Source organism: Sinocyclocheilus grahami, unplaced genomic scaffold (assembly GCF_001515645.1).
Source record: "Sinocyclocheilus grahami isolate Dianchi unplaced genomic scaffold, SAMN03320097.WGS_v1.1 scaffold1949.1, whole genome shotgun sequence".
Classification (NCBI taxonomy): domain Eukaryota; kingdom Metazoa; phylum Chordata; class Actinopteri; order Cypriniformes; family Cyprinidae; genus Sinocyclocheilus; species Sinocyclocheilus grahami.
The window spans coordinates 50,897-74,844 of record NW_015507128.1 but is presented as its reverse complement, the minus strand read 5'-3'; the positions used below and the strand labels follow the sequence as shown (position 1 = coordinate 74,844).

General features: G+C 35.4%; 1 protein-coding gene across 1 annotated transcript in view; it reads left to right on the top strand.

Moving 5' to 3' along the window:
* The window catches only part of LOC107573457 (NACHT, LRR and PYD domains-containing protein 12-like), a 71,309-nt gene that overhangs the window by 34,353 nt on the left and 13,008 nt on the right, over positions 1 to 23,948 (top strand). The window contains exons 9-10 of the mRNA XM_016259888.1: positions 5,457 to 5,630; positions 6,240 to 6,413. Of these exons, the coding sequence (XP_016115374.1) occupies positions 5,457 to 5,630; positions 6,240 to 6,413 (348 nt within the window). The remainder of the gene's footprint in view (positions 1 to 5,456; positions 5,631 to 6,239; positions 6,414 to 23,948) is intronic.

Sequence of the window (23,948 nt, the reverse complement as noted above, 5' to 3'; positions counted from 1 at the left end):
ATCGGCATCGGCCGATAAGTTTTTCTGTTTGGCCGATGCGTTCGAGGCGGGACATTTATGTTGATGGTGCTCAGAGAGGCAGCGCCCTGCGCACACAGTGTTCACATTCTCCTTGTTCGCTGTCGTCGTTTAACAAAGGAATTATAATGTATACAAAAAGTATTTAAATTTATATTATTAGTTATAGAAAGGCAAACATTATAATACTTTCTTGTTTTTCCATCAGCATTCAGCAAATACGCATTTATATTATTTAAACAAATCTTTAAATGACTAATGAACATTTAATTTCAAAAATCTTGCAAACTTAGTCAAATCGAGCTGTGAGATCTTGTGAAGTGTGCATTTGTATCCTGCATGATCGCGTGTTCTCTGCGTGACGGTCGGTCTGTGTGAATTGAATGCGGACAGGAGGAGAGTTCAGCTTCACTGGAGACACGCGATCGACTAACTTTAAACTCGTGATTTCAAATTATGCTGCGCTTCATGCTTTTGCCCACCGTCATATTCATGTCATTTTCACTGTGTGCTGTATGTAAAATGAGCTTTTAATTTAATTACCTTGAACTACCTTGGCTTTATTGGAAAAAATATGATTCCCAAATCCCAATGCACACAAACTTCCCAGATTACTGAGTGCCCTGTTGGTTACAGTGTTTACTTCCTTTTTAATTATATTTTTATTAAATATTTATTTATTTGTGAAAAAGAATGTCATTTAAATTATAAATATGTTTATTTTACACATGTATTTTTTTTAATCAATTTTCTAATTATTTAAAATTTCTTAAATATTAATTAAAATAAATAAAATTATATCGGCCATCAGCCACCCTGCTTTCCAAGATATCGGCATCGCTGTCAATATTGGTCGACCACTAGACATATGTAATATTACTTTTACAAGCAAATCTAAATGAACATATTTCAAATGGCCAGTCACTTTTGAGTAATGTAATTTTGTATTCTATGCAATGATGCAATTTTGCTCCATGGTTACGTAATGATGTCATCGCTCAATGACATCACAACATAATTTGGTAACTTTTCGCAATAAATCAACCTGCCTTTAGAATCTTACCTTGAAAATGAGCTGGCGATATTGCTTGCACAATCCTATAGACTGGAAATGGTGTTGTGTAAACGTCCCTTCAGACATGAGTCAAAATTATATTAATAATACCTCCTAGTATAACACACACAGATTTATCATTTAGTATCATAGTCTGTGTTTGTGTTATTTTCTTCTGCTAAACTGAGAGAGTGAAGAGTGTGACTGCGCCCCAGTGTGCATAATATCCATCCTAAATTCTGTGATATTAGTCATTTTCAATACTATTTTTGGCAGGTAGGGTGGATAGTATGCACATTGGGATGCAGGGCCTGTCATTTTTCTGCAGGTTGAGAGATTGTGGCGTCACAGCTGAAGGTTGTACTGCTCTGAGTTCAGCTCTGAGATCAAACTCCTCACAGCTGAGAGAACTGAATCTGCCTGGGAATAAAGTAGGAGATGCAGGAGTGAAGCTGATCTCTGATGCACTGAAGGATCCTCGCTGTAAACTGGAGACACTGAGGTAAGATCATATGTGAATCTCAGCATGAAAATGTATATCTGATCATATCTGAATGTGTTTGGCACCCTTGGTAAATATAAGCAAAGCAGGCTGTGGGGAAATGGTTTTATTGTTCATTATAAAAATTTTATAAAATTGTTTATTCTGTCATTCAACATTTTCATAAAATATTTAGTCACTAATCATTTTATTTGCATTTTCACCCTGCATCTTAAATATAGTACAAGCGCAGCCAGAATAATATGTATACAGGACACAATCACCAAAAAATCTACAGCAGCTGTCATAGTGATTTTGTTTGTTCATTGACCATCATGAAATGCAAAGCCAATTCAACTGAAAAAAAACAAACAAACATTAATTATTCTCATAAGAACGGAAAGGGGTGTCAATAATTTTACATTGGTTTAAAAACTATTTTGGAATACTATTAATTAAAGCCCCAAGACAATGTTTCACTCATTTACCAACAGAATTTACTGATGAACTTGTTTCTCTACAGCATAACATCAGCAGCACTTCCATCCACGTATTGCTTTTGATATTAATAATGGTGAAGTGTTTGTTGAAAGAAAAGAATAATGTAAGCTGTGTATTATTTCCACCTACAACTCAACAAATTGAGTCTAGCGTCATATGCAGAGTGTGTGTAAGGCTGGACAAGGCTTCACTTCCCCTGTCCACGGGACAGAAATTAACAGGGGTTTTGGCCTGAAAAATGCCCCTGTACAATTAAACTAAATCTATTAATGCTGTGATGAATGATGAATAAATGAAAATTAAAGTGAAAATTAAATGAATGCTCTCTCTTGACTTCTCTCTTTGTTCAGAGAAATGTGGAAAATAGCCCATGTCAGTTTAGATTGTTCTAAATGGAATTTTGGACTGTTAAAAGTATAAAGATCATATTACATCATATTATATACAAAGTATATTTATATCTATATAAAGATATAAAGCCCTTTGTGTTCTGCGACCGTCTACACTGGGTGCATCTATTGTTTCATCACATCTCAACAGAGTATATTAGTATATTGTCTTTTATATATTTCCAAATGTATCAGCACTAAATAATATCACATGATGATAACATTGTGTTGTAATGTGATTGTTCTCAACAGGTTGTCTGATTGTAGAGTCACATCTAAAGGTTGTGCTGCTCTGAGTTCAGCTCTGAGATCAAACTCCTCACAGCTGAGAGAACTGCGTCTGTCTGAGAATTATGTTGGAGATAGGGGTCTGACGCTGATCTCTGATGCACTGAAGGATCCTCGCTGTGAACTGGAGAAACTGAGGTAAGATCATATGTGAATCTCAGCTGAAACAATTATACATATTATATCAAGGAAAATCATTATGTTCAGATTACAGTGATTTATACAAACACACAAAAAACAAAAGTAAACAAGAACCAATAAAAACATTAAACCTACACAGATTACAGATTTATTTTATAATGTTCAAGCCAGAAGTGACTGTGTTTCTGCTTCACTTCTCACATCAGCTTCAGAACGAGCTTCACAACTTTTAGAATGATATGAACTTTATATTTCATTATATGGGCTCACAGAGATATTTTTCTAACACCCTTCATTTGTGTTCATGTTGCCAACTTTTAGACTACACTTGGAACCTTTTTGTCAAACTTGGAACCTAGCAACACATTTTGCAGGTTTTCAAATGTATTTAGCAACTTTTGAAAAGTGACTCAAACAATAAAAAGCTGCCTATGTGTTTAGCAGTTCACACATTTGAATGAAGCTGCTAGCTGCAATTGTTCAATAATGATTGTTCATTTATAATACACATCGTTAGCTTGTACCTGTAATTGTTGATCAGTTAGGTAGCATATTAACTAACTACCGATACACTGCTTCAAACTTGTTCAGAATGTGTAGTTTTACTAGTTAATAAAACAATAAAATGTCATTGTTCAAATATATGTAATTGATCATTAATTCATTGTTGTATTTAAAAAGAGAAATGCCATTGTGATGTAAATAAACAACCAAAACACATAAGTTTTCTGTTTTCTGCTGAAAATGGTGTTGTGTATACGTCCCCTTAGACATGAGACAAAATAATAATAGTACCTCCTGAGATGTAACACACACAGATTTAGCATTTAATATCATAGTCTGTGTTTGTGTGTTTGTTTCTGCTGAACTGAGAGTGAAGAGTGTGTTGTTGTTCTGCAGGTTGAGTTATTGTGGTGTCACAGATGAAGGTTGTGCTGCTCTGAGATCAAACCCCTCACAGCTGAGAGAACTGGATCTGACTGAGAATAAAGTAGGAGATGCAGGAGTGAAGCTGATCTCTGATGCACTGAAGGATCCTCGCTGTGAACTGGAGAAACTGAGGTAAGATCATATGTGAATCTCAGCATGAAAATGTATATCTGATCATATCTGAATGTGTTTGGCACCCTTGGTAAATATAAGCAAAGCAGGCTGTGGGGAAATGGTTTTATTGTTCATTATAAAAATTTTATAAAATTGTTTATTCTGTCATTCAACATTTTCATAAAATATTTAGTCACTAATCATTTTATTTGCATTTTCACCCTGCATCTTAAATATAGTACAAGCGCAGCCAGAATAATATGTATACAGGACACAATCACCAAAAAATCTACAGCAGCTGTCATAGTGATTTTGTTTGTTCATTGACCATCATGAAATGCAAAGCCAATTCAACTGAAAAAAAACAAACAAACATTAATTATTCTCATAAGAACGGAAAGGGGTGTCAATAATTTTACATTGGTTTAAAAACTATTTTGGAATACTATTAATTAAAGCCCCAAGACAATGTTTCACTCATTTACCAACAGAATTTACTGATGAACTTGTTTCTCTACAGCATAACATCAGCAGCACTTCCATCCACGTATTGCTTTTGATATTAATAATGGTGAAGTGTTTGTTGAAAGAAAAGAATAATGTAAGCTGTGTATTATTTCCACCTACAACTCAACAAATTGAGTCTAGCGTCATATGCAGAGTGTGTGTAAGGCTGGACAAGGCTTCACTTCCCCTGTCCACGGGACAGAAATTAACAGGGGTTTTGGCCTGAAAAATGCCCCTGTACAATTAAACTAAATCTATTAATGCTGTGATGAATGATGAATAAATGAAAATTAAAGTGAAAATTAAATGAATGCTCTCTCTTGACTTCTCTCTTTGTTCAGAGAAATGTGGAAAATAGCCCATGTCAGTTTAGATTGTTCTAAATGGAATTTTGGACTGTTAAAAGTATAAAGATCATATTACATCATATTATATACAAAGTATATTTATATCTATATAAAGATATAAAGCCCTTTGTGTTCTGCGACCGTCTACACTGGGTGCATCTATTGTTTCATCACATCTCAACAGAGCATATTAGTATATTGGCTTTTATATATTTCCAAATGTATCAGCACTAAATAATATCACATGATGATAACATTGTGTTGTAATGTGATTGTTCTCAACAGGTTGTCTGATTGTAGAGTCACATCTAAAGGTTGTGCTGCTCTGAGTTCAGCTCTGAGATCAAACTCCTCACAGCTGAGAGAACTGCGTCTGTCTGAGAATTATGTTGGAGATAGGGGTCTGACGCTGATCTCTGATGCACTGAAGGATCCTCGCTGTGAACTGGAGAAACTGAGGTAAGATCATATGTGAATCTCAGCTGAAACAATTATACATATTATATCAAAGAAAATCATTATGTTCAGATTACAGTGATTTATACAAACACACAAAAAACAAAAGTAAACAAGAACCAATAAAAACATTAAACCTACACAGATTACAGATTTATTTTATAATGTAACTGTGTTTGTGTGTTTGTTTCTGCTGAACTGAGAGTGAAGAGTGTGTTGTTGTTCTGCAGGTTGAGAGATTGTGGCGTCACAGATGAAGGTTGTGCTGCTCTGAGTTCAGCTCTGAGATCAAACCCCTCACAGCTGAGAGAACTGAGTCTGTCTGGGAATAAAGTAGGAGATGCAGGAGTGAAGCTGATCTCTGATGCACTGAAGGATCCTCGCTGTGAACTGGAGATACTGTGGTAAGATCATATGTGAATCTCAGATGAAACAATTATACATATTATATCAAGGAAAATCATTATGTTCAGATTAAAGTGATTTATACAAACACACAAAAAACAAAAGTAAACAAGAACCAATAAAAACATTAAACCCACACAGATTTATGATTTAATATTACAATATCTCTGTTTGTGTCATTGTTTCTGCTGAACTGAGAGTGAAGAGTGTGTTGTTGTTCTGCAGGTTGAGAGATTGTGGCGTCACAGCTAAAGGTTGTGCTGCTCTGGCTTCAGCTCTAAGATCAAACTCAAACCTGAGAGAACTGCATCTGTCATTGAATTCTTTAGGAGATAGAGGTCTGACGCTGATCTCTGATGGACTGAAGGATCCTCTCTGTAAACTGGAGATACTGACGTAAGGGCATACATTAATCTCAGCTGAAAAAATTATACGTATTTTATCTAGGAAAATCATTATGTTCGGATCACAGTGATTTATACAAACACAAAAAAAACCTAATGAAAACATTAAACCTACACAGATTACAGATTTATTTTATAATGTAACTGTGTTTGTGTGCTTGTTTCTGCTGAACTGAGAGTGAAGAGTGTGTTGTTGTTCTGCAGGTTGTGGGATTGTGGCGTCACAGATGAAGGTTGTGCTGCTCTGAGTTCAGCTCTGAGATCAAACCCCTCACAGCTGAGAGAACTGAGTCTGTCTGGGAATAATGTAGGAGATGCAGGAGTGAAGCTGCTCTCTGATGCACTGAAGGATCCTAGCTGTAAACTGGAGATACTGTGGTAAGATCATATGTGAATTTCAGCTGAAACAATTATACATATTATATCAAAGAAAATCATTATGTTCAGATTACAGTGATTTATACAAACACACAAAAAACAAAAGTAAACAAGAACCAATAAAAACATTAAACCCACACAGATTTATGATTTAATATTACAATATCTCTGTTTGTGTCATTGTTTCTGCTGAACTGAGAGTGAAGAGTGTGTTGTTGTTCTGCAGGTTGAGAGAATGTGGCGTCACAGCTAAAGGTTGTGCTGCTCTGGCTTCAGCTCTAAGATCAAACTCAAACCTGAGAGAACTGCATCTGTCATTGAATTATGTAGGAGATAGAGGTCTGAAGCGGCTCTCAGATGGACTGAAGGATCCTCACTGTAAACTGGAGATACTGACGTAAGAGCATATGTTAAACTCAATTAAGAAAATAATATTTTAAAGATTGACTAGGATATCAACTGTATGTTGTTCATATCAAAGCACATTAACAAACAGCAAAGCATAAGTTAATAACAAGCAATAAAAATATTAAACTCACAGATTACAGATTTAAAGGGGACGTATTTTGCCTGTTTTAACATAATATTGTGTCCGCTGTGTGTATTTTCAATCTGGTTTCTGATCACATCGCAGCACAGAGACAGTGCTCATAAAGATAAAAGATGATAGTCGCTTAAATTCTGATTCTGGCAAAATATCAGTTGCACCGCTCTTGTTTAGCCTGTATATGCTCCCACCGAGTCAAATAATGAGAAAGAACCAAATTGCCTATCACATTTATGCTGATGATACCCAGATTTAACTAGCCTTATCGCCAAATGACTACAGCCCCATTGACTCCCTCTGCCAATGCATTGATGAAATGAACAGTTGGATGTGCCAGAACTTTCTTCAGTTAAACAAGGAGAAAACCAGTAACCATAAATACATTGCAGATATGTTCACTGAATATAAACCTAACAGACCACTCAGATCATTCGGATCGAGTCAGTTAGAAATACCAAGGGCTCACACAAAACAAGGGGAGTCCGCTTTTAGTTATTTTGCTGCCCGCAGTTGGAACCAGCTTCCAGAAGAGATCAGATATGCTAAAACATTAGCCACATTTAAATGCAGACTAAAAACTCATCTTTTTAGCTCTGCATTTACGGAATGAGCACTGTGCTACGTCCGAACTGATTGCACTGTATTTTATGTATAATAATTTTCTATTTTTAACTGTTTTAAATTATTTTTAAATCAGTTTTTAAATCATTTAATACGTTTTTATATTCCTTGTAAGATCTACTTCATCATCATCATAATAATAATAATAATAATAATGAAGCTATTAAATAAGTAAAATATAGCTGCAAGCAGCAATTACCAGGGTTCAAGCACATTAAGGCATTTAATGTTGTATATTTTAGAGTCTAGGCCAACCTGGATGTATGGCTGACAGTAAAACACATCCAAAATGGAGAATATGCTCACAGACACACACACACACACACTGAAATGAAATGATTAAACTAGTTTATTAATACTCAATAAGCATACTTAAACATACAGACACAGAGACACACACACATACACAGACATACATGCACACACATTTTGTTGCAGATATAGATATTTGAAATAAATGATAGGTGACACAAAACATTTTAAGAGTGTATATGTCATTTTCAGGTTTCACTGTAATCATAATCTGGCATAATTGTAAAAACTGATTCTGTATGAACAAAATAGTAAACTTTGACTGATGTTATAACAGTGATATAACAGTGATTTATAATGTCTTAGCATGAATCCATAAGCTAACCTATGAACAGTACTGTTTTAGGGTGTTTAATGAGCCAATTAGTGGTCTTCCGCTGCCATCTAGTGGTTATAATTGCAATTTCCCATACAACACTGTGTTTTTAACCTTTATAACTATTATAGTGTTATTTTTTTACCCAATCGCTCTTAAATTTTACATGCTTGCTTAGAATGATATTATGCATCATTTTACAAAGTTTTGAGAGATATCGTGGGCTTTATTTTAGGATTTATAGGCCTTTGGGTACACTATGTAAAGTTGAATTACTGAAATAAATGAACTTTTCCATGACATTCTAATGTATTGAGATGCACCTGTATTGTAAAATGACCAGTTCATAGTTGTCCAAATGCAAATGTTCAACATATTTTTGATAATTGTTGACCCAGAGGGTCTAAAGAATAGTACTGCACTGATTTGATTGATTTTGAGTTTAAATGTACGACTAGTTCACAAAAGTAGTTTTTTTAAGTAATCTCAAATATTTAATTACCAGTTTGATTGACAGCAGTAATCCTAGAGTCAGAGTTATTCAGAATGAAGAGATCTATCAAATGATATGAAGATATACTGTATAAGTTAATATATGAACATTTTATTTCAATTTACTACAGAAATACTGTTTTTGAGACCGTTTTAACTGTTATAGCGCCACCTATGGTCCAATCTCTATGAAACTTTGCATGCTTGTTAACTGTTTTCTGTCACATATTGTCACCAAGTTTGTAAAGTTTTGAGTTTTCAAAATAATTATTATTGATAATGGACTGATTGATAATTATTGATCTAGAGACTCCAGAGAACATTACTGCAGTGGTTTTATCGATATTGAGCGAAAGACCTAGGACTAGTTTGCAAAAGTAGCCTTTTTAAATAATCTTGAATATTTAATGACCAGTTTGATTGGTCTCAGAGGCAAAGTTGTTCAGAATGAGGAGATCTGTCATATGATAAGAAGATCTGGTGTTTTTGTGAATATATGTACGTTCTACAATTTGAGGCCATTTTCTATACAAATATTGTATCTTTCAGGCCTTTTCAACTGTTATAGCGCCACCTATGGTCAGATTTGTATGAAACTTTGCATGCTTGTTAAGTGTCTTCTGTCACATGTCTTCTGTCACACGTTTAGGTTTTATAGGTTTTGGGGAATATTTGACCACTGCCTTTTCTTAATTACCTCGTTAAAGGTAAACAAAGAACAAAATTCAAATTTTTTTTGATAATTATTGATCTAGAGAGTCCAGAGTACGTTACTGCAGTATTTTGATTGAGATTAAAGGACCTAGGACTAGTTTGCAAAAGTAGGTTTTTAACATATTTGTGAATAATTAATGAACAACTTGATGGACAGCAATGGTTCTTGAGGCATAGTTTCTCATTATGAGGAGTTCTATCAAATGATATGCATATTGTGTGGATGAGTAAAACATCAACTAGTGGCCGATTTCTTTCAAAATTCTTACAGACCTTTAAGGCCATGAGTCGAATATGCCCACTGAGTTTAGTTCCGATCGACCTCCGTTAACCCTGTTTAATAGGTGCTCAAATTTCATTGGCCATGTTTTTTGAGATACGCGAATGTCATCATAGACCCTTATGGAACACTGGACAAAGACACTGCATACCAATTTTCAAGTCGATCGGACCAATGGTTGCAAAGTTATATTCGTTTTATGCTTTTTAATTACAATTTAATTCTGTTATAATTGAAATTGTGTTTTTGGAGACTTTTTTTACTGTTATAGCGCCACCTATGGTCCGATATTCATGAAACTTTGCATGCTTGTTAAGAGTCATTGGACACATGTTTTCACCGAGCTTTGTAAAGTTTTGAGTTTTTGCTTAGGTTTTATAGGCATTTGGGTATATTTGGCCACGCCCCTTCTCTAAACACTTCTCTGACATCGTTAAAATTAAGCGAAGGACAAAATTCAATTTTTTTTTTGATAATTATTGATCTAGAGAGTCCAGAGAATTGCGCTGCAGTGGTTTGATCGAGATTTAGCAAAAAAACCTAGGACTAGTTCGCAAAAGTAGGTTTTTAACATAATTGAGAATATTTAATGAACGATTTGATTGACAGCAATGGTTCTTGAGGCAAAGTTACTCAATAGGAGATCTATCGAATGATATGCATATTGTGTTGATGTGTGAAAAACCGTGCAATATACAATTGTTTGCACACTTGAAAAACGCAATTTCGCCCCCCAGTGGCCGATTTCTTTCAAAATTCTTACAGACCTTTAGGGCCATGAGTCGACATGCCCACCGAGTTTCGTTCCGATCGACCTCCGTTAACCCTGTCAAATAGGTGCTTAAAATTGTTTGGCCAATGGCGGCCATGTTTTTTGAGATACACAAATGTCCTCATAGACACTTGTGCCACTTTGGACAATGACACTGCATACCAATTTTCAAGTCGATCGGACCAACGATTGTGCAGTTATCATCATTTTTACGTTTTTTCCATCTTGTCAAGTGGCAGAGCTGCGCGTTTTTTTTTTTAATTATTTGTTCAAAGATTGAGATTGTACACATGTGTACGGAGTTTGGTTAAGATATCTCATTCCGTTCAAGAGTTATAGCTAAAATAACATTTGGCTAACGTTAGGATAGATGTTTCTTTGCACGCTGTTGCACACGAAAATTCAACTTTTTTTTGATAATTATTGATATTCAGTGTCCAGAGAATATTTCTGCAGTGGTTTGGTTCCGATCAGGCGAAAAACCTAGGGACTAGTTCGCAAAAGTAGGTTTCGGATATAACTCAATTTTGCGGAAAAAACGTGCGTCGTAGAGAAAATCTGTCGTACTCCACTTTTGTTTGTGTTGACGCAAGGATTGCAACGATGTAAGTCTTTGAGTCTACGACACAGGATGTACGAGTTAGGACCAAAAATGTCTGAAATTTTAGTTTTTTGCACTGTAGCCGCCCCCTTTTGGCCGATTGGGGCGAGATACTGATAGGTTCTCCCCAAACTGAGCTCTACGATCTGGCCAAGTTTCAAGTCTCTAGGCCTTACGGTTTGGTCTGCACAATCAGTTTTAGGGGAGAATAATAATAATAAAAAAATATTAAAAATCCTAACAATTTCAATAGGGTTTCAGCACTGCGTGCTTGAACCCCTAATAAGAATGCTAAAATAAGTTCTTGGTTTGTAGTTATATATGAAGAGTTCAGATGCAGAAGCCTCTAAGTGCCATATAAAATTTTCTTCTAAAATGGTTATTTTCTCAGGCTCCTATGTTTATGTTCAGTTTTACTTTAATTGGAAAGAAAATAAACTATTCATTGCCATTAAAGTGAAATTACTGAACCTATAGGAACCTGATAAAAATGCTCATTTCAGAAAAAAATTTCAAACGGTACTTAGAGGCTTTTGCATCTGAACTCTTCATATGAAGTAGTAATCAATGTACACTATTTGAAAATAATATTTTATTTTAAAGTGTGCACATTCACTCTTATTCGTATGTCTAATAGTCGAAAACGCAAACGTCTCTTGTCACGTTCAGTGGTGGCTCCAGGATTTTTTTTGTTGGGGGTGCTGAGGAGGGGCTTAACAGTTCAGAGGGGGTGCTAAAAAACGAATTAAATTGAGTGAAAGTATTGAACGTCTGTAAGCTTCGGCTATCTAAATAGCATGCGCATTCAGCCACCTTGTGTTCTTTATATACAGCAGCTTCGAAAAAGGCAAGTTAAAAAAAAATTTTTTTGTGATATTAAACTTTTCATATGGCAGTTATTAGTAATATAACTTCTAATGCCAAATATGACATTTACAAATTAATACAATATGAACGCACATAGAAAAGAGAGAAAGTAGGGATTTTTTTTCCTTTTTTCATTGTTTTATTTTATTTTTATTTATAAAATTTTTTTACACTATTTAGTCATTTAAGCTGTGATATTAATGTTGTCCACTAGAGAGAGCCACAGGATAAGGAATAGGCCAATTTAAAGCTTATTTTTAAAAATCAATTTCCACACTTTTGAAAAGAAATAAATGCACATAACAATTTCATTTAACTATGATGTACTGACAGTATAGTTTTATATAATCAGTGTACATTACTTATCCCAATGTTTAGTTTTTCTCAATTAACACACAATCTTCAGCCTGTGTCTCGTCTAACACACAGTTCATGAAACAATTCACCACTTTCTCACAACTATAAACACATTCTCGTAACAAAAAAATCTTGTACAAACTTCCATGTCAAAATCAAATACTCCAGTCAAAAACCCTTCTATCAATATCAAACCCTTCTATCAATATCAAACTTTGGCCTAAGATGACAAAACCTACAGTACAAATACGCAGACAACTTCCCTGCCCAGTGAACACTAGTGAGATCAATTCAGAACACTGTAACAAAAACCTCTTATTGGGATTCAGGAATTATTTGGCAGCTCAATGTCTTAGTATACAACATGAATAAAAAATGCAGGAAGAATAAAATACAAACAATAAGCTTTATGAAACATCAATTTTCATTAAATCAATTTTCACCTTTCATCTTACAGTAGATGAAGTAGATGATCTTACAAGAGAAGTAAAGTTCAAAAACAAAATAACTAAATATCAAATAGTATGTAACATAATACAGTATACTGTTGATTACATACATAAATAAATTGGCCAAATTTCATTACCAGTAGTATATAGTACAAAAATAAATTTCTTGGTCTTCTGACAAAACACTTTCTCTACCTCCCTTCGGAAAGATTATATGAGTTCTGCAAAAACACAGGTAAAAAAAAAACGGCTAAATTTGACAGCCACAAGTTTGAGGTGGTACAACATGTCATACTGTTTTTTGGAGACCCTTATACAAAGTACTGTTACTATACTGTACTACACTGTGTAAGCAGTGTAAAACCCTGTCTGTGATTCTTTCAGCTCTCTCTCCAGTGCTAGGATGCATTTTTAAAGCAGTCACCTTTGCTCCTGGTATACTATCCTGAGATTCTGACTGGTGTGTAATCAGTTTTGCTACTGAATGCTTGCTTATGGATAATTGTGTGTTATTTGAGTTCACATTGTGACACTAGAGTTAATTATATGATGTGTTTGTGTTTTATGAATGAGATTATAAAATATCTGTAAAATGAGGCCAACTTTTGAGAAATCATAAAAAAATTGGAATGTGTGTATTTATGCATTCCAGTATAATATATAGCCTAGAATATTATCATTTCTAAACTACTAAATTAATTAGTAAAACATTACATGATTGAAGTTTTTACTCATGGTCCATTGCTTACAGTATGAATGAATCTTTAATTTAGAATTTGGTCTTTGGATTTAACTGTGTTAATGCATTAAGCCATTTTTCGATTAATGGGTTTCTTGGAGACAAAACTCGTAAAAATGTTGTCTTTCCATTTGGATTATACTGCCATTATCTTAGTGATATATGGTCCTTACAAGAAAGCTGTGAATTGGTTGTTCCTGGTTGTTGTTTTACAAGTTATAAGCACTTTTTCTAAATAACATTGTAAGTTCATTGATTAGCTAATATTGCAGTGTAATTTTAATTTTACTCGTCATATTTTCATCAACATTCTGAAAATTATGGAATATTCTGGGATTTGGAGGTGCTAAAATGTTATAAGATACAGTTTTTTTAATTTATTTTTGCTCCGAACAAAACGAAACAAAAGCACCGGTCCACTGTGGCATATTTTTGCTCATTATGATTATCATTATGAGTTTTCCGTCGATATTGAAACGCGCGTGAACTACAAAGCCTGTTTTACCTAATAAGTACGCTAATAGTTTAGCTTCAAATAGACTACATCGCGAATATGGACACATTTGGATTTGTGCCTGAGACAGGTAAGCCCAACTTTAGCTTACGTTTTGTTTTAAATTAATTTGTTTTGGCTTGTTTATTGCTAAGCCTATATTATTATATACCAGTGGCGGCTCGTGGGTTTTAAAATAGAGAAGGCACACTAATTGTATTGGTTTGGGATCCCTGCTGATTATTATTATTATTATTATTTGCTTAACCACTTTAAATGGCTTTTTGGTTGCTTTTAGTCAGAAAACTTAAAGAAAACGACAGGCATACAGCAAGATAATATAATTTGACTTAACTGGCCTATCAAACATCCATCCCTTCTTATAAGTCTGTGTTAAAAGAGAGCTGCCTGTTGTGCCATTTAAAGGGGTCATATGATGCGATTTCAAGTTTTGCTTTCTCTTTGGAGTGTTACAAGCTCTTGGTGCATAAAGAAGATCTGTAAAGTTGCAAAGACTAAAGTCTCAAATCCAAAGAGATATTCTTTATAAAAGTTAAGAGTTAACCACTCCTACCTAAAATGGCTCGTTCTAACACGCCCCCACATGTCTACATCACTATGTGGGAAGATTTGCATAACATCATAATACAGTATAACGGGTTTAATAATTTTTTTTCTTATAACAAAATAACTAAACATTTAAATACAATTTTTTATATACAGAAAAATGTATAAGTTAAAAATTGTACACAGATTAAAGTGCAAAAGAACTATAAATACCAATAGGTATCACTTTACAATAAGACCTCATTAGTTAACCTTAGTTAATGCATTAACATTCACAATGAGCAATAGCTACATTTGCTACAGAAATTTATCTTTTTAAAAAATACAACTCTTAGTTCATGTTAGCTCATTAAATAACACAGTTGCAACTTTCGATTTTAACAACAACGTGTTATTAAATATTGGAATTACCTCAGATTAATGAATGTTAGAAGAATTTTTCATTGGCAGTTTATGTTAACTGAATTAACTAATGTTAACTAATGAAGCCCTAATGTAAAGTGTGACCGAACAATAAAGAATAAAAACACTTTCAAACAATATCTAGGGCATGTAGTCCAGATTAAAACTTTAAAAAGTCTGAAAATAAATAGCCTATTAAGTCTAAATATTTCAGTATTTGGTGCTGTGATGAACACCATAGCAAAATGCAAAAATCCGAATGGCTGAATTTAAATAAGTTTTAGAAAAGTAGTGCAGCTGCTTTATTTATGGGATTTCCAGTGTAACGGCTGCATTTTCTGCAGTTTAGTGCCATCTGCTGTCAGAGAGTGAATGTGCGCTTTCATTCAGAGCATCAGAATCAGTTACATCAGAGTGCGCACACGTCTTTCACGCAGCATACAGCGCTGTTGTGCATTGTGACCAGTTGATGGGAAAAGTATTCCTAAAATGCATTCAAAATTCTGTATAATTTGTAATAACTAATTATTTTCGGTGATTGAAGTGCCCACGATAACAATATCGTGCATATTCATTATCGTAATATATCGCATTACCGAATACCAGGCACATGTCTACCGTGGACAAAGCGGAGTCCAGCCCGGGGTCGTCACATGTGGTTGCTGCAAGCCCGTTTTCAAGCCGCCTGCCGTTCCTCACTCAAGCCGGCCGTGTGTGTCGCTGTGTGACGCATTTTATGGAGGACTGTTTCCTGAATCTGCAGAGTAGCATACGATGCGTCTGTGGCTCAAAGGCTGTTCTATAAAGTGGGGCAGTTCCAACTTTGCAAGGACAGTCTGGTGCTTCTGACTCACAGCCAGCCTGTAAGTAAATTTTTTATATTTAATGAATTTGCCACTGATGATTATTACACGATCACAAATGCAGACATGGTTTTATGTTTACGCGGAGCGATACGCAACACAATGCGTAAAAACACAGTATAAGTCATTATAATCCGTAATTATGTCCCCACTGGATGCAACAAATGCCTCGTTTATAATGGGTTTTAATGGTTTTGTCTTGCTGTGCCAGGAGACGGCACCACAATATGTTAAGGGGCGTAACATTTCAGTCACACGCTTGAGGCATTCGGCCAATCACAACGCACTGGATAGCTGGCCAATCAGAGCACACCTTGCTTTTCAGAACGATGAGCTTTGTAAAAATCGACGCGTTTCAGAAAGGCAGGGCATTGTACGCAATAATGTACAGTATGTGGAAAATAATGTGTTTTTTTTACCTTAAACAGCATAAACACATTTCATTACACCAAATACACAACATAATGTTCTTTTTAGCAGCATCATATGACCCCTTTAATTAAGCCGCCTGCTGCAGCCTATATTCAGTTAGGCGTGTTTTCCCTTTTATTTATTTGTATTTATACTGTTTGAATGACAGCTTGGTAAATATGTTGGTGATCAAATATTCAATATCGCTACTCCTCATAAGTACTTGGTACATTATCAGCGCAGCGGGAGACGTTCAAACTAATATCACGTAATTTACGTCTCTATGATGATTGGTTGCTATCAGAAGGGATGCTAGCCTCCCTTGCGAGGTTTCTTTTCTCAACACTCCTCAGCGCTGAAAGTAAACACTCAATGCTGATTGGCTAATTTTTTTTACCAACGGAGGCACGAGAGCTCAGCTCTCCCCCGGCCTCCCACTACCTTTCTCTATCACCTAGCGGTTTAATTAACTTGCAACAATGCTGCAAATGTAGTTATTTTTCTTACTATCTATCAGATGTGATTTAGCATTATTAATCTTTAGGCTAAGAACATTTTTTTTTAAATCATGTATCCTAGCCTAATAATAATTGGGAAAATTGTTGTTAGATGGCTAGGATAGAACTTAAACTTTGAAACTGCTAGTTAACTTAATTTTTTGCTCAAGATAAGAACGTTTTGATTATTGTAGCTACAGGTGCATCTCAGTAAATTAGAATGTCATGGAAAAATTCATTTATTTCAGTAATTCTACTCAAATTGTGAAACTCGTGTATTAAATAAATTCAATGCACACAGACTGAAGTAGTTTAAGTCTTTGGTTCTTTTAATTGTGATGATTTTGGCTCACATTTAACAAAAACCCACCAATTCACTATCTCCCCATGATTGTGTAGCCTAGTGAACCAAACTGAGAGACCATTTTGAAGGCACAGGAAACCTTTGCAGGTGTTTTGAGTTGATTAGCTGATTGGCATGTCACCATATTCTAATTTGTTGAGATAGTGAATTAGTAGGTTTTTGTTAAATGTGAGCCAGAATCATCACAATTAAAATAACCAAAGACTTAAACTACTTCAGTCTGTGTGCACTGAATTTATTTAATACACGAGTTTCACAATTTGAGTTGAATTATTGAAATAAATGAACTTTTCCACAACTTTCTAATTTATTGAGATGCACCTGTACATTGTTTTTAGTAGATAATGCGTTTAAGTAAAATATTAAAATAGTAGCCTATAGATTTCAGGAGCAAAACATTGAGGAAAAAAAAAGTGTTTTATTCTTTCACGTGGCCTTGCATGTATCTAAATGTAAAAATACAATACATGTAAAAAAAAAAGATATATATATATATATATATTATTATTATTTTTTTTTTTGTCCAGACCTCTGCTTGGAACTCTAGGAACTTTAATTGAGTACCTCTGACTTAGTTATATAATAAAGAAATACTTTATTTGTATGGTTTTGTAATATCTGTGTCTCACATTTCCTTATGTGTCATGGTAGATTGGACTCTTTTTATAGAATTTGATTACAGAAAAACAGTTTTGAACATGGTAATGGATTAAAACATAACAGACTGGATGTACATTAACCTTACATCTGAACACCTCTTTTATTTTACAAAGCCGATCACAAATCATATATTTTGTCTATAGCCTATAAAACAGCTTTGTAAATAGGAAGATTTTAGTACATGAGGATTATGAATGGGATTTGTTTAGCGAGCCATTAAATGGCTTGAGACTCGACTCGGACTCATGACCAACGACTTGACTCAGTCTCCAAGTTAAAGACTTGTGAACATCTCTGGTGTATTATGAGACAAAATTTTATAGGCACAGTCTAGAGACACCTGAGACTTAAAACAATTACAACTTGTAAAAAGGGGCATAATAGTTTAATTTGAATACACTTTGATTGTATAATGTATTTTTGTGTTTGTGCTGTTGTTCTGCAGGTTGAGTGATTGTGATATTACAGCTGTAGGTTGTGATGCTCTGGCATCAGCTCTGAGATCAAACCCCTCACACCTGAGAGAACTGGATCTGAGAGACAATGATCTAAGAATATCATGTGTGGAGCTGCTTTTTGATTTAAAAGATCATCCGTATTATGAACTGGAGACACTGCAGTAAGTAGTAATGATTCATATATCATATAATAATGTAATTTGAACTATACATTCCTTGAACCGATGTGTGTCAGCAGTAATGCATCTGGTACTGTGTGTTTCATTTTGTACTTACAGCTATTAAGTGATGATGAATATGGATCACGACAGACATGTTAAAGCTCAGAATCGACAAAACTGAAGTCACAGTGATCAAGTGCTAGTTTGTGTGCTGATTACAGAAGTTTACAGAGGCACTGTCATGATTACTTGGATTTGTATCTTATAACAACAGTGTAAGAAACCAGCCCAATTTGCCCAAAGACGGAATCCAATGCATGTTCAAATGCGAAGGTATAATGCCTGGATGCAGATTTTGCAGAAACACTGGACTGCACTTTAATCTACTAGAAATAGTAGAATAGTAGAAATGATTTCAGAAGAGATCAGAATAAATCAAATGGAGCTCCAGAGATTCACTTACTCTGCGCAGGGTTTTCTGGCTACATAATACCAAAGTAGTGTTTTGTCACTTCGCTTATATATCCAGACCAGAACAAACAAATCTTCAAATCAGTTGTCAAAACATAAAAAACAGGCAGACACACCCCTCAGCAGCAAAATACAAATCAGTCTTTCTCATAATATAAGTGACTGCTGTGAAATTGAGACCATTTAGCCAATCGCACAGAGACCTTTAGAACGATACTAAACATGAAGGGGAAAAACAACAGTTTCACAAGATACAATATATGTGACCCTGGAGCACAAAACCAGTCATAAGGGTCAATTTTTTTGAAATTGTGATTTATACATCATCTGAAAGCTGAATAAATAAGCTTTCCATTGATGTATGGTTTGTTAAGATAGGACAATATGTGGCCAAGATACAACTATTTGAAAATTTGGAATCTGAGAAGGCAAAAAAATCTAAATATTGAGAAAATCGCCTTTAAAGTTGTCCAAATGAAGTTCTTAGCCATGCATATTACTAATCAAAAATTAACTTTCGATATATTTACAGTTGGAAATTTACTAAATATCTTCATGGAACATGATCTTTACTTAATGTCCTTATGATTTTTGCCATAAAAGAAAAATCTATAATTTTGACCCATACAATGTATTGTTGGCTATTGCTACAAATATACCCCAGCGACTTAAGACTGGTCTGTGCTTCAGGGTCACAAATGTGGTCTTAGTGAACTTTCAGTGAAGGCTTTTGGGGCAGAAGAATGAGAGGGGAGAAGGGGGTCATTAATGAACAGGTAGATAAGTTTGGTCAGGGTGGTGTCATTTACTCTCTTTGGAGATCTCTTCTCCAGATGAGTTTTATGGTTTTGTTGTATGGAATCTGTTTTTGTTAGAGTTCCTGGACTTGATTTCATGAGGAGAATGTAAAATACTCCATTAATGTGTGTACAGATTAGAGCAAGACATCATTTGAAATGGTAAAGTTTCTGCTTTTATTATTATCCACTCACAAAGACAGTAAATGTACTCTTGAAAATACAGAAAAAACAGGATGCTTTTTCTGCTTTTCATTTATCTTTGAACTTATTTTTTCATCTGGAGAATGTCACAAAATTAAAAAACATTTTTCTATTAAAATTTTTATTGCTTCACACACATGAGCTCTCCAGATGATCCTGAACAGTGAGGAAGAATTCAGCTTTCACTCAGAATAAGAGCAGAGATCATTTTACTATAGGGAGATGAGAGGGTCTGTATTACTTACTTTTGGAGAAAGCGTAACGGCTTACTTGGATCACGTGTGCCTTAATAACCAGTCACATTACAGCCTTGATGTCATTGAATTTCAGTCAGAGATACCATAAGTATACCATTTACAGATACCATAGGAATGAATGGGAAATGCCTAAGGCTAAGGCTAAGGCTAATGACTAAGGCAAATGACTAGGGCTAAGGCAATGACAAGGGCTCCGTAAGGTAGCTATCTCTAGGAGAGTGATAAACGCTGAAACAATACTCGGCAGAGGGAAGGGATCAGAGTGAGTGTTAAATAGTGAGGGAGTGATATGAAACAGCTGGGTGCAATCAGTGTAAACAGGTGTGTGCAATTCGTGCTGAGTGCAATCAGTGCAATGCATGATGGGAAATGTAGTCCGGGGTGATGTGCAACAGTGTGTAGTGCGAGAGTCAATGAATAGGAAAGTTCGTGGACCGGATTCGTGACAGCCGTAAGCTGTATCCCATCTGTCGCAAAAAGTCAGTGACTTCTCTTATAAAACTCTTATTTTTTCGATGTAAACTCTAAAAATAGTTCAATCCAAAAGTATTGTTTAGTGTAAAACATGTTGAAGATTAGCAGATAGGCTGTCGATTCATTAAATGATCATCTAAAAAGCTGTTCAGCATAGTGATGCTAAGGATATAATTTCTTATAAGTAAATCCTTTATTCGTAATTACTTTAATTGCCTTGTTAAAGTGGGGAAGTCTTTAAACTTTCCCTCGTGGGAAAGTCGTGGCCTAATGGTTAGAGAGTCGGACTTGTTACCCAAAGGTTGTGGGTTCGAGTCTCGTACCGGCAGGGATTGTAGGTGGGGGGAGTGAATGTACAGCGCTCTCTCCCACCTTAAATACCACGACTGAGGTGCCCTTGAGCAAAGCACTGAGCCCCCAACTGCCCACTGCTCCGGGTGTGTGTTCACTTAGTTAAATGCAGAGCACTAATTCCTAGTATGGGTAACCATACTTGGCCACATGTCACGTCACTTAAATTAGATAAGCATATTTTACTTGTTGGTTGTTTTAGGATCTTTCACTGCCATATTAGACCTATTACTGCATCAACTGATTATAATATTTAATATGAAATATGTTGTCCTTGATGTGTATGCAACTTTTCAATACATCTAAATATCACAAAATACGTATGTAAATTTGATGCTGTATAATATGATCAAATAAATATGATCTATATTGTACAATATAATGAGCATATACCAATATGATGCAAAAGGAAGATCAGTGTTTAGACTATATTTCATTTGATTCTCTATTTTGACTGTGTGCTTTGTTATAAAGAAATATTAAATACATTTTTAATAACTGTCAAATGTCATTCTCAGATTTGCTCATCGTGTGAGTACTTGAAGATCATTTATGACACATTTATGACACATATTATTTTTTTCCTGTCTTCATGAAAGTGGTGTGTGAAAAGCCAATGGTTATAATTAACACAAAACTACATTTAATTTGTATCATCACAAGTGTTATTAATTTTATAAGTAATGTTTAGTGCCTCAGTTAACAAATGTTTGTATACATTTACAAGCGATCTTATGCATTAACTATTGATCAAATGACAGAAAAGGGCAAGATTTCCTGATACAGTCAAATAATGATAATTGAGCCACAAAAACAATCAACATAGTATCTTTTTTCTGAATGAAAATTATTGTCTTTAGGAATTAGTCGTTTTAAGTTCATTTTGTAGAAATGGCACTAGTAGATTAAGCAATAGACAGACAAAACCTATCTGCTGACAGTCATTACTGGGTTTTCTGTCACATCGATGTGATATAGCTTTTTTATATAGTTTTAGGTGTATTAATCTATTATTTATCGATCTTAATGCACATTAAAGAATTCTTAAGCGACAGTTGTCTGTTGTGTTTTTGAGTGTTTTCTTCTGGTTGATGTTTATATGACTGTTTTAAGCTTTATTTATATTCGTTTTTCACTTTCATAACTAAGGATTTAATGTATTCTCATTGTAAAAATGGTCATCATGTGTGTTTATAAAGTACGTTTAGCATCCATTGAATTGACTCTTAAATTCGTTCATATGTTTATATATATCAGGATCCTTTGTTATAAAAGTCTGCTGGATTTGACATTGCTTATTAACTCTGATTAAACCGTTAAAGCTTTTAAACAGACTGTCAGGCATCAGATTTAACAGATGTGAGTCTCTTGATTGTCACATGTTTATAGAGATAATCACAGTCCCTCGCAGTCATGACCTCTGATTTCCCAGCGTGCAGTGCGCAGCCTCCTCCCCAGGACCCCACACAGGCGAGCGGCGACCGGGCCGAACTGACCCAGCTGCCCACTAAAGACGCGTCCTCCATAGACAGCAGCCCCAGAGCGCTGACCTTTGACCTGCTGAACATGGTGATCTGCTTCAAGCGGATGGCCATCTTCCTGGAGCCGGTCACAGACTCGCTGGAGGTGCTGCGGTCCCTGCTCGGGTGAGAGACGTCCCGTAACAATCACTGACTGCACTGAGAGCTTCTGCCTGTACTTCAGGAGAAGTTTTTGCTCTAAACGCGTCTCTGAGTTATTGATGCTGCTGCGGGTCTCCAGTATTCAGCTCTTTGTGTTGTTAGGTGGAGGATGCCGCTGTGCTCCCTGCTGAGCTGCGTTCTGCTCAACATCCTCTTCCTCACTCTGAGTGAAGGTGAGAAGCGAGTAGATGCCGTGTGCATATATTCTGTGCAGATGTGATGTAACTGAGTGTCTCCTGGGTTAAATACCCTCAGGCGCGTGGCTGTCTCTGCTGCTGCTGGCCGTCTCTGCTCCGGCTATGCTGGGGTACCTCGGCAACCGTTGCCAGGGCGCGAGCAGCCAGGTGGCGGTTCAGAAGAAGCACTATGCGGTGCAGCGACGAGACCTGCAGACGGTCCACATGAGCAAACAGGAGGCCATGCTGGAGGTCCAGGGCATGTGAGTGACGTTTCAGAGAGTTTGAGTGCTGACGTCAGCACTGATGATGATGAAGATGAAGGCTTGTGTGTGTTACAGGCTGAAACGAGTAGATAATCTGCTGACCCAGGCGTGTGTGTGTGCAGAGTCTGTGTATAAAGTGTTGTACTGGGAGAGCCACGCCGTCTCCTCCATGTGAGTATCGACAAATGTATCATATCTTTATATATAACAATGTTTTCTCTTTGTCCTTTTATAGGAAACTGCAGTTCAGTGTTTTCTGTTTTAAAGAAAAGCGTTTGGTTTTCGATCTTCATCCTGTTCATCCTGCTTTTCCATTTAAACTCGTATAATGTTGTTTTACTGATCTTTTTTTCCTAGAGAAACTGCAGTAACTGTGTTGTCAGTTTTTGTAAATAAAACTAAATAAAACATTTCAAGTTAAAGGCATTTTTTTTTAAATCAATTGCTAACTGTGTTGAACCAAAACATTTAAAAATAAGTAATTTCTTTACAATTAAAAGTTATTTAGCCCATTGAATCATTCTTAATGGTGACAACAATGGAAGCACTTGGGAGAGAATCATCAGGAAACTTATTTCTTTACACAAAAAAGGAGAATGGTATAAAAGTGATACCAAATCATTGTTTTAAGCATGAAAATGTAGCATAAGTAACACAGAAATTCAAAAACAATAGACTTGTGACAAAGCCCCTGATACAATCAGACTTTCACTTTTAGCTTTCATTTTGTGATGAGTATTTTTATTTTATTTTTATTTTTGCTAGAAAAAGAGCAGGTGAAAAACCAAGCAAGTGTTTTAGAGCTGGCAAAAGCGATGAAAAGAGTGACAATATTTAAACAATTAGTTTAAATATTATATGATATAGGCAAAAGAAGTTACTGCTAAAAAGAAAGGAATTAAAGGAAAGAAAGC